This window comes from Dromiciops gliroides, chromosome 6 (genome assembly GCF_019393635.1).
Source record: "Dromiciops gliroides isolate mDroGli1 chromosome 6, mDroGli1.pri, whole genome shotgun sequence".
Lineage (NCBI taxonomy): Eukaryota > Metazoa > Chordata > Mammalia > Microbiotheria > Microbiotheriidae > Dromiciops > Dromiciops gliroides.
The window spans coordinates 261,065,495-261,078,259 of record NC_057866.1 but is presented as its reverse complement, the minus strand read 5'-3'; the positions used below and the strand labels follow the sequence as shown (position 1 = coordinate 261,078,259).

At 36.5% G+C, this 12,765-nt stretch overlaps 1 protein-coding gene across 2 annotated transcripts in view; it reads right to left on the bottom strand.

Annotated features, from left to right (window-relative positions):
• Positions 1-12,765, bottom strand: part of RASSF6 (Ras association domain family member 6) — a 67,685-nt gene that overhangs the window by 20,417 nt on the left and 34,503 nt on the right. For both annotated transcript variants that reach the window (XM_043969479.1, XM_043969480.1), the window contains exons 3-4: positions 9,003-9,081; positions 4,120-4,262 (exon numbers count right to left, since the gene is read on the bottom strand). In XM_043969479.1, coding sequence (XP_043825414.1) covers positions 4,120-4,262; positions 9,003-9,081 — 222 coding nt within the window. The remainder of the gene's footprint in view (positions 1-4,119; positions 4,263-9,002; positions 9,082-12,765) is intronic.

Genomic DNA, 12,765 nt, shown 5'->3' with positions numbered 1-12,765 from the left:
CATGTCTATCCATCCATCCACCTATCTGTGTGTATAGAAAAGCAGGTTGTTAAACACTTACCAGCATGCCTTGGAATGAAGATAATATAAAACTAAAAGATAACAATAAAACTATGATTTTTATGAAGTGTTGCAGCAAATCAGAGGTGGAATATAGCTGCCTCTGAACCCAAGACCCAACGGTAAATAGCTTAGAGTTTGGTGCTGGCTGCTTTATGGGAATCTACAAAAGCCCTTTGGGAGGCAGGTCAGAGAGCTCTAAAAGGTCCTTGGCTCTTGTCTGGGATCATCCCAATTCTCCCAGGACTCCTATAGCAGCACCGCTTCCCAGGTTCCTCTGCTTTCTCTGTGGTTTGTGACTCGTCTTTCCTGTTCCCACTCATGAATGCCTTCAACACTTCTGCTTTCTCAAACCTCCCTTCCTAGAAAACTTCCCATCTGCTGAAGTCCTCTCCTGCTGGTACCAGTGCTTTGTAGCCAGACACACGGTGTCCTTGGAAATAGAGTCCAGGGAATTTCTTCCAATGAGAGAGTAGGAAATGAAGCTCTAGGGACTTTTATCCATCCAAGGGTCATAGCATGACATAATAGAGTGAATTCTGCACTTGGAGTCAGAATGACTTGGTTTTTAATATCACCTCAGAAGTTTATGACCTTGGGCAAGTAACTTCACAACTTTTTTTCAGCCTCAGTTGTTGCATCTATAAAATGGGGATAATATATAACAGATGATTAGAGTCCCATTTTATTCCAATCAGTATATAATTCAATAGGGGTAGAGATTATAACTTCTCTATATTAGGCCCTAGATCTGTGAACTGCAGGTTTTAAGTTTAACTACTTAACCACAGGAAATCAACTAGAGGACTTCCAATCCTTGTTTTTGCCTTGTTATGGTGACCAAGCCCAGTGTGGTGGAGGTGACTCAATTACTTGGAAAGTTCCCCCAGCTATTTTTGTTGCCCTCCTGTCCCTTGTTATCCCTCTATTGCCCAATATGAGGAGATGGCCATGAGAATTTGGCCAATAAGTGACCATATGTGTTAGTTTGTAGAATGACTTTTTACTGGTCCATTGGCCCATGGAGATATTTTGACATCTGTTTGTCAACTTGGTCTATGGGTCTGCTTGTTGGCTTGGTAGGTCCTCCTGAAAGGTCAAGATAGGTCTGCTGTCTAAGTGTGTTCATCGGCTCATTTGCCAATCAATGGGATTCTATATTTTGTGTAGACCCTCCTGGAGGATGAAGGGTCAAGATCTACCAACCAATAAGACTCCTCCTCCTGTATTTTACTGTGCCTCTTCTGTATCATCTGGGTATCAAGCACTATAAAACCAAGGTCCTGGAGGAAGTGGACCTGAGGTCCACTTCATTGGAGGCGGCCATGGATCCTTTAATAAAGTGTTACTGGCTCAGATCTCTGCCTCAGTTTCTTTTATTGTAAGTTGGACAATTTCAGACCCTACAAATAAGAACTCCTGCCTCACAGGGTTGCTGTGAAATTAAATGCCACAAGTTAGGGAATGGGGCCAGTGTGCTAGATGTAGTATCATGACAATAGTGAGGACAGGAAGCCTGACAAAAACAATGAACTTCGGATACAAGAACAAAAAAACCCACACCCAAAACACAGCAGTCTTGGGCTATTTAAGAAAGTGGGAAATAACAGCTTCAGCAGGTCTTGAGACCGAAATTATACTACATAATAGTTCAATAATTAAAGTTCCTAAAGATGATTTTGAATCATTAAAGTGATCACTCTTTCAACAAGTATTTATTACGTGCCATGTACTATGAAGAAAAGATTTAAGTACATTAAACACCTCCTGTTTGAGAAGGTAGGAAAGTATGCAATATAGTTTAGAAAAATCCCTACATTAAATTTTATCAAACAAATTTAGTTTTCATTTTCTAGAAAAGCAACTTATGTAAATTATCTCATTTCTGACATATTCCAGGTAACTTAGGCACTTTCCCATTAACCATCCTTTCTCACCTCCCCTTCCCCCATCCATTTTATAACTGAGGTGCAGGAAGGTCAAGAATTTTACCCAAAGTCAAACAACAGAGATAGGTTGAACACTCAAGTTCCCTGTCCCCTGGTTCAGCAACCTTTGTTTCTCTTGCCGTATTAATGTGCTGGTCCTTGGTAGGATACAAGAAGTTATTGGCAAACAGAAGTTTTTAATTATCATCACTATGAACCTTGGTATACTAACAGCTCCAATTATCTAGAAACAGCCGAAATGTACAGAAAATCTGCCTGGGAAGGCTACTTGACTAGACTTGGCGCTTGAATCTCTCAAAAAGATTTTTTGATGAAGATCTTATAGGAGTCAAACATTTCTGCTCAAATTCTTTGACCTCTCCTTGATCATTTAATAAGATTCGAGTTGTAAAAATGAGTCAATTTTCCAGGCTATTTAAAGACTTGGAGTCACTCCAGGGTGATAAATGTTTTCTAAAATATGACTGGGGGCTGGGGGCAGTGTCAAGCAATAGATGATACTCTACCTGTTTTCAATGGAATTTTCATGAGTACAGTGGAGCTGTGACTGGGTTGAAATACTTTATATAATCCAATGTTAAATGAAGCATATATTGCATTGTATTTTCCACACCCTCCCTTCCCCCCACCATTTTACAATAGAGGGCATCATTTTCCAAGCGTGGATTGTATGTTTTGCTTGGTGAATACAACCAATACCATAGATAAGTGCTACAAGATACCAGTAAAACTCCCTAAGCTATGAAAAGAAGCATTCATTCTAATTTCAAACCTGTTAAGTCCTGACCTCCAATACAGGGGTTTCCTAATTGAGCTAGAAAGAGGTCAATGTTTGATTGATAGTTGGTAACCCTAGATGACATACCCCTCCCACATAGACTTTATAGATTGTTATTTTTCCAGAGAGAGAGAGAGAGAGAGAGAGAAAGAAATAGAAGAATAGAACAGAATATAGAATAGAATGGAATAGAATGGAATAGAAAAGAAGAGAAAAGAAAAGAAAAGAAAAGAAAAGTAAAGTAAAGTAAAGTAAAGAAAAGTAAAGAAAAGAAAAGAAAAGAAGAGAAAAGAAAAGAAAAGAAAAGAAACGGAGTATTAATCGTCATGTCTAGTAGAATCTATGTGAGGCTTTGAGAAAGTATTAATGGGATTTCATTTCTTAGGGGACTGGCAGTTAATGGCCTTTGGAAAAAGAATCTGTCTGACTTGTACACTTAACTGCCCATGGAAAAGAGATTCTGTAAAGACAATTTGAAGTGAATTCTTCAGGGGAGCTGAATCAGATGAGTAGATTTTCCTTGCTACTGACAATGGAACTGAGTTCAGTCTTGTTCTGTGGACTGAGTCTCTGCTTTGACTTGTGGGGTGGCAGTCTCAGTGTTTTGGAGGATGTGGCAGTGGACAATGCATGGGGTTCTAGTCAGCGACTTCTTTCGCATGCTTTCCCAGAGCACAGAAGTGACTTTGGCAATGGATGCAGTGTTTACACATTCCTCTGTTTTCTTATTATTGGTTACTATTAATTATATGGGCTCCAATGGTGATGTAAGGCTACAAATTTGGGACTTGAGGGTGAAAGAAGACAACTCATGAGAGGTCTCAGTTCTACAAGACTGGGGTCAAAAGGAGAAGAGAATAAAAATTTATATAGCACCTATGCTGTACACTGTGCTAACCATTTTTTTTTAACAAATATGTCATTTGATCCTTACAAAAATCCTGGGAGGTAGGTGGTATTAATGCCCTAATTTTACAGTTGAGGAAACTGAGCCAAACAGAGCTGTAGGGACTTGCCCTTGCTCACATAGCTAGTATTCATCTGAGGCAGGATCTAAACTCAGTTCTTCCTTTATCCACTGCATTACAACAATTAGGCTGAATCTTACTAAGGCTTCTTTTTCTAGAGGGTAAGGAGAGTAAATAAACATAGCTTGGAAAGAAAAGACTCTGTCTGGCACAAAAAACAAACAAACAAACAAAATTAAACCTTACCTCCAGTAGATAAAGATCTTTATTTCTAAAGAAATATATTTACCCACTTTCATTCAGGTCTAAAACACAGCTCATATTTGCAATACTTTGTATTTGAGATATCAGAGTTATAACTCACCCCTTCTGGGAAAATAATGTTGATGACTTGATGGTAGCAAAAGATGGAACCTGCTTCTCATCTTGTATTTTCAGTCGGATAGGCTTTTGTACTCCCCAGAATATATCTAAAATTCCTTCGATAATTAGATTGTCTTCTTCAGTCTAGGAGAAAAAAATTAACCCATCAACACTCTTTGTAGTATATCAAAAAATTCAATACTTTCTCTGAAAAATATACCAATTCAATATTCAAAGTATGAAAATAAACTGCAGGAGAAATTGACCAAAAAAAAAAACAGCATTTGTTTGGTTTCTCGATTTATCTGCAAACAATTTCATTGCTTAGGGCATCTTTTCATCCTTGATAAGAGGCATAGTCATTTATGCATTGATTTTTAAAATAAATTTGTCATATTTAAAATTTTTTAAAAAATTTCTTCCAGTATCCCTTCTCTTCCCCCTTCCAGACAGCCATCTTATAACCTACCAAGATATACAAAAGAAAAATAGAAATATAGGTATAAACCCAAAGTACAAATTGTACCCAAAAGAAAAATAGGAAGAAGTTTTATATGTATAAAAATATTTCTAAGAACTCTTTTTGTTGTGGTACAGATGAGAAATAACAATAAATTGTAGTATACAAATGTGATGGAATACTATTATATTATAAGAAATGAGGAAACAGTATTTTGAAGAGATATGGAAAGAAAGACTTGTGTGACTGATGAAGAGTGAAGTGAGCAGACCCTGAAAGAATAATTTTTACTATAAGATCAAAATTATAAAAATGGACAACCTTTGAAGAATCAAATAAACAGAATCAAAACAATTCCTTAAAATTCCGATAGGTGGTGCACTGGATAGAAAGATGGATTTGAAGTCAGGAACTCTGAATTTGAATTATGCCTCAGATACTTATTAGTCCAGTGTAAGCTACTTTGCCTATATCTTCTTCAGTTTCCTCAACTGAAAAATGGGTATAATAATAGGATTTACCTCCCAGGGTTGTTTTTATTGCTAAATAGATATTTTAAAGCATATTGTAAGCCTTTCAAAGCTTTTATTATTATTATTATTATTATAACAACACTGAAAAGGAGCAACTTTAAAAGCTGTAAGAAGTATGTAGTGACCATTCATCATTCCAGAGGATTGATGAAAAAATATTCTATCTTCTTCCTGACAGAGAGGTGATGGATTTAGTTTTCAGAATATTTTTGTAACTAGCCAATGAAGGAATTTGTTTTGCTTGACTATGCATATTTGTTACAAGGAATTTGTTTTAGTTTTCCTTTTTTTAATCAATGGAGTTAGAAGTGGAAGGGAGAGAAAATAGATTTATGATAATTAATGAAAATTAACGTATGCTAATTATGTTCACTAAAATACTTTTAAAAATAGATTGGTAAAACTATGGGTGTGGAACATTACTTGTACTTTCTGATGATGTTGCATTGACAGTTTTTGCTTGTTGACTTTGTTACAAGAAAGCTCTCACAGGATCTGGGCATTCTATAAATGTTTTTAATGTAACAAAAATATTATTTTATCTGGTATTTATAAAGTGCCTACCGTGTGCTGGTCAATGTGCTAAGCACATTACAAACATTATTTCATTTGATCCTCACCACAACCCTGAGAGGTAAGTTATATTATTATCCCCATTTTGCAGTTGAAGAAACTGAGGTGAACAGAGGTTGTATACCAAGGTCCACAGCTAGTGAATGGCTATTAAAAGCAAAATATGTTAACATCTGTTTTTTTAAAAAGCTATTTCACATAATAAATAACCCTGTTTTAAAGAAAAAATGGCTAAACAGATTGCAGTATGTGAATGTAATAGAATATTATTGTGACATAATAAATAATGAAAAGTATGATTTCAGAATTAATGGGCAAGACCTTTGTAAAAGATGCAGAGTGAAATGAGCAAAATAAGGAGGATGATTTATACAATTATAACAACATTATAGAAAAAAACCCTCAGAAATACATTATAACTCTTATCAATGCACTGAAAACACTATGAGTCCAAGAGTATAAATATCAAACACTCTACTCACCTTAGCCAGAGAGGCGATGAACTTGAAACATACGTTTTGGGACATGATTAATGTGGGAATTTGTTTCATTGAGCTATGTAGATGTATACTGAGAGATGTGTGTGTGTGTGTGTGTGTGTGTGTGCGTGTGTGTGTGTGAAATGGGATCGTTATCTTAGAAGGACAAAATAATAAAAATAATTGTTACTTGAAAAACAAAATTAATAAGAGATATTTTTAAAAGGGAAATTAACCAGCAAAACCATTTGAAACTTGGTCATAATGAATGATTTCTTGGATAGATTTATGTAGTCTGTTTGACAGGATTTTATTTGAAATTCTTGGATTAATATTTATTAATGCTCTTGGTCTATTTTGTTGTTTTAGTCATGTACAACTCTTCATGACCCTATTTGGGGTTTTCTTGGCAAAGATATTAGAATGGTTTGCCATTTCCTATTCCAGCTCATTTTACAGATGAGGAAACTGAGGCAAACAGGGTTAAATGATTTGTCCAGGGTCACACAGCTAAGAAGTGTCAAGTGTTTGGGTCATATTTGAATTCAGGTCCTCGTGAATCCAGGGCCACTGCGCCACCTAGCTGTCCCCCTCATATTTTTATAATGTATGTTTTTAGGTATATACAGTTGTATACATGCATGCATCTCTCTCTCTCTCCCTCTTTCCCTCTCCCTCTCCCCTTCTGCTCCCTTGAGGATTGCCTAAGCTTCATTTCAGAAATTTTGGTATATTGTTTCATCATTATCATTTTCTTTCACTTAATTATCAATTGTTGCTATGATTTATCCTTTGGCTCACTCATTAAGATTTTATTTTTAATTCTCAATTTGAGCCTTTGGGATTTTTTGTTTCTACTCCCTGAACTTATATCTATTGTTATTGTATTATGGTCTTTAAATGATCAGTTTAAAAAAAAAAAGAAGAATGATAGATGAGAAGGGATGGCCACCTTACAGCCCACAATGGAGGCAATGCCGACATCAACAAGATGCAAGATCCATGGAAACTCTTTAAAAAACTATAGACTTATGGGGTAGTTAGGTGGCACAGTTGATAGAGCACCGGCTCTGGATTCAGGAGAAACTGAGTTCAAATCCAGCCTCAGACACTTAACAATTACTAGCTGTGTGACCCTAGGCAAGTCACTTAATCCCAATTGCCTTACAAAAAACAACACACACACACAAACCCACAAAAAACTATAGACTTGGGGGTAGCTAGGTGGCACAGTGGGTAAAGCACTAATTAAAAAAATTGCTGGTAAATATGAAAAAAATTGATAAGTTTATTCTCTCTGCCTTTTTATATTTATTTATAATATCTCTAATGAATCAGCATCTTTACTGATTTCCTAGGATCATATAGGTAAACTATGATGTCACTGGTAAATAGGAATAATATTAGCTTCTCCTTCCTATCTTTATGCCTTTAATTTCTTTCTATATAACATTTCTAGAACTGGAATCATATTAAATAATATTGGAGAAAATGGTCTCCATTATCCTCAAAAATATATAGTCAATTTTGGTAAAAGTTCTATATGTTGCTAAGAAATATAAATGGGACTGCTAGATAATATTAGTGTACATAAATATAAGTATATATACATAGCTGTATATGTACATGCATATATACATATAAACACACACATACTCCTTGAAGTTGCTTCCTGCCTTAAATGCCACATCTGTTTCTGTTTGGAGAGTGTGACTTTGTTTCCTGCTTCTAACTGTTCTGAAATACTTCCTGATTGATGGGGTGTTTCCTACCAGGCAAGTAACTGTACTGTAATATGGAAAATTATGTAGAGGGTTGGAGAGAAAAATCACCCCCCTTTCCTCTTCTCTGGAAGAGGCTCAGGGATAGCATAATGTTGTTCCTTGCCTTGAATTCCTTAAACTCTTTTTTTGGGGGGGGGGCAATGAGGGTTAAGTGACTTGCCCAGGGTCACACAGCTAGTAAGTGTCAAGTATCTGAGACTGGATTTGAACTCAAGTCTCCTGAATTCAGGGCCAGTGCCACCTAGCTGTCCCAAATTCCTTAAACTCTTAAACTGTTCCACTGTCTCCAGAGCTTGGAAGGCTTAGTTGTTTAAAGACCTCCTAGGGTATGGTCATTCTTTACCCAGATAAAGGGGAGCTACCCTTCCAATATAATCAGATAACTTCTTTCACAGGATGACTGGGCCAGAGACATATCCTTGCAATTTGTTAACATACCAATGACTGGTTAACTCTGTCCTTTGGCCTTCCCTGTCCCCACTCCCTACTTTCTTTGATGACATCACCAACTGAGGTTGAGGGTGGGAGATCAACCCTCCTTTCCCCCCCATAAAAACAAGAAAATCATAGAATTGAATACTCTAAACCAGAACAATCATCCCTTATCTACTTGGCCCAAATCTTATTTAAAGCATTTAGATTGACTCATTTACTCAGTCATTTCTGAAATCGACTGGTTGCTACAGTTATCTAACTGTTGAGGTGACTTTTCAGATTTGTTGTCTTGGAGGATGATTCAGAAGTGGAACTCAGGGTTCTTTGTACACCCTAATATATATAAGTTGTTTCTTAGTAAATTTGATTATGATGATAGCATGACATCTTTTCTTAGTGAGATCCAAATTCTTTGAGTTGTTTATTTTGAATCAAAAGGGAAATATCAAGGGGCCTTTTGTAGAATCATCAAATGGATGAATTTGCAAATTCAAGAGTTAACATTTTCTAAAACGTTTTTTTTCAATGACCATACTTCCTACAGATCATTTATAATGTTGCTTTGAGTATCAAATTGATTATCCATTTATCCATCTATTATCTATTAGTGATGTTCTTACCTCACCATAAATAATATGCCGGTTTTTCTGGTCCCCGTAAAAAATGTTGTAGGCCTTCAATAAAGAATTAAGTTCATTCCTACAAGAAATGACCATATCAAGATACCATCAGTTTTGATGAAGAACTGCAAATGACTTGACTATTCTCAACAATACAATGATCCAAGACAATCCCAAAGGACTATTGATGAAATATACTATCTACCTCCAAAGAAAGAACTGATATTGATGGAACAGACTGAAGCATGCTATTTCCACTTTCTTTCATTTTTTTTTCTTTTAATCAACTTTCCCTGTACAAAATGACAAATAGGGTAAAGTTTTGCATATCATACACATATAACCCATATCTGATTGTTTGCCACCTCAGGGAGGCAGGAGGGGAGCAAGGGAAAGAAGGATAAAAATTGGAACCCAAAACTATAAATAAAAATGTTATTAAAAAAATTTTTAAACTACCACCAGTCTCAAAAATGTTGATAATAGAAAAGAAGTCCCCAAATTGTGATTTTCCTAGTCTCCAGAGTTGAATAAAATAATAATAATAAATAATATTTATATAGCACTTACTATGTACCAGGCACTGGGTTAGGTGCTTTCCAAACATTATCTCACTTGATCCTTACAACAACTTTGGGAGGTAGGTGCTATAATTATTCCCAGATGAGGAAACTGAGGCAAACAGAGGCTAAGTGATATGCCCAGGATCATACAGCTCTTAAGTGTCTGAGGTTGGTTTTGAACTCAGATATTCCTTACTCCATGCTTGGTGATAAAGATAAAGATAAAGATAAAGATCCCCTGTATCACTTACTTGTCCCATTAGTCCATTTAAGTCCATATCATCCCCCTTCCCTTCAGAAGGGTAGTTCCTGTTTTCCCTTGGACAAGTCACCTAACCCTCACTCCCCGCCCCAACCCCCCCCCAAAAAAAAACCACACACACACACACACACACACACACACACACACACACAAAAGGGTAGTTCCAATTGATAGGAAGAGTAATTTTAACTTTGGAACTAGGAGTTCATTGGTGTTTAAAAGTACTATATTAATTTCAATACAAAGTACCTCCTAATATAAGCCACACTATTAAAATCTTAAAAGGGAAAACAAATGGGTACACATTGAAAAAAAACACAACACAAAACAACTCACAAGAGTGGGTTTACAGGTTAGTCTGGGGTTTTGTATGAATCAGGATTTAAAGGGGGGAAAATAACCTCTATTTGGACCAGTATAGCAATAGCTGAAAAAAATTTGGTTCTAATCAAAATATTATATATCATTCATGAGGGTAGTAATATGCTGCTCTTAGAGTTAGGAGCTGTGTTCAAGTCTAAATCACTGGTATTAAGTAAATTGTATCACTTCTTCCTGGCTACATTACTTTGGACTTCTTCATAATGGTAGTGTAGCATCCCCTTTTGAACTTCCTTTTGCATGTTGTCCTCCCCCATTAGATTGATGTTAGGGGCTGGTTTTCTTTTGTGTTTGTATCTCCAGCACTTAGCGCGGTGCCTGGCATATCATAGATGATTAATAAAATATTTATTAGCTGACTGTTTTCTTCATATTGTTGTGAAGGGAACAAATTAGTTGCTAACAGTAAGAAAAAGACTTTCAGGTTGAAAATCATCATGCAAATGTAAAAGATGATGATATGATGGTGAGGATGGGAATAGGAATGGGGATGCTAATAATGGTGAAAAGGAAAGAAAGGAAAAGGCACCAGAATTTATTATGGGACAGCTGGAGAGGGAGAAAAAGTAAAACTTTATTTCAATATTTTCACTTCACTTTATAGAACCTATAGTCTAATGTGCATATTATATATATATATTCATAGGCCTCCTCTTTGTGTTATCAAAGAATAGGAAACAAAATGGTGGTCATTGATGGGGAAATGGCCGAAAAAAGCCATGGCAAAAGAAAATAATAATATATTATTGTAGATGAAGATATGACAGATATGGGGAATTCAAAGAAACACTGGGAAGATTTGTATGAGCTGATACAGAGTGACATAAGTGGAACACAATGATTATAATAGCAAAAAAAAAAAAAGAATGCTAAACTCCAAGTAATAGAAAAAAACTGTGGAAGGTTGACTCATGGCAACCACAACTAAGCATGCTACTCCAAATGTGGTCTGACAAGGGCATAATGCTTTATACACCAAAGGATGATCATATACTCAATTTTGGATATCATGTGCCTCCTGATTCAGCCCAAGATCACATTGGCTTTTGGGTCACCATCCCAAATTGCTGACTCCTGGAGGCAGCTAGGTGGCACAGTGGATAAAGCACTGGCCCTGGACTCAGGAGGACCTGAGTTCAAATCTGGCCTCAGACACTTGACACTTACTAGCTGTATGACCCTAGGCAAGTCACTTAACCCTCATTGCCCCCACAAAACCAAACCAAACCAAACCAAATTGCTGACTCCTAATTGACCTGAATCCACTGACCTCCCAAATCTTTTTTTCAGACAGTCTGAACCTGACCTCCCCAATTTGTAAACATGATGTTGATTATTTAAAACCAAGCAGTATGGAATTTCATTTTTATTCAATTTGCTGCTTAGCCTGTTGAGATCTCTTCTCCCCCTCCCCTATCCTGATTGTCATCCAGGGTGTTACCTATCCCTCCTAGCTTTGTGGCATCTGCAAATTTGATAAGCACGCTTTTCACTAATTTATCCAAGTCACAGATAAAAAAATCACTGAGACCAAATGTAGATCACTGAAGCACTTGCCTGGAAACCTCCTATAATTTTATATTGAACCATTAATGTCCATTCCTAAAGCCTACCTACTCAACCAGTTAAAAATAAATCGAATTGTATAGTTGTCTGGTCCACAGCTCTCTATCTTTTCTATGAGAATGATTTGAGATTATCTCCTAAATGTTATTTTCTTCTTTTTTTAAACTAACTATAATGTGGTGAGGCAATTGGGGTTAAGTGACTTGCCCAGGGTCACGCAGCTAGTAAGTGTCAAGTGTCTGAAACTGGATTTGAACTCAGGTCCTCCTGACTCCAGGGCTGGTGCTCTATCCACTGCACCACCTAGCTGCCCCCATCTAGTAAATATTTTCCTAAAAAACTAAATTAAATGAAAACATGCCTCTGCTCTACCAGTTTGGTAACTCTGTCAAAAAAGCAAATAAAAGTAGTTTAATATAACCTTGTTTTTGATGAAGCCAGTTTGCCTCTATATAATCACCACTTCCTTTTCTTGATAATCATTAACCCACATCCTTCTTGGCTCACCTCCATGGATGGGTAGGGAAGGAAAATATTGGTCTCAGTTCTGTGTGTCCCACTAACCTTATGCCCGGTCTCTTTCATTTGCCTGTTGTTCCAGAATTTTCCTAGGAACTGAAGTCAAGCTCATTGAGATAGAATTTACAGATTCTATTCTCTCTTCTTTTTTGAAAAGAAAACAAAAACCAAAAAAACAAACCAACAACACAAAACAACAATAACAAATAATAAATAACAAGTAACAAAGCAGTTCCTGTCTGGTTTGCTAGGATGTTTCCAAGATTACTGATGGTGGCTCACTAATGACATAGCTAAACTTTCAAATTCAAAGTCCAAATTTGCTACTTTAGCTTTGTGAGCACTGTACCTCTCTGGGCCTCAGTTTCCATATCTGTAAATTGAAAGGGTTGATTTATATGGCCTCCAAGGTTCCTTGCCATGCTATATCCCACAATCCTCTAGGAACTTCAATTCTATAAGAAGCAGGTTA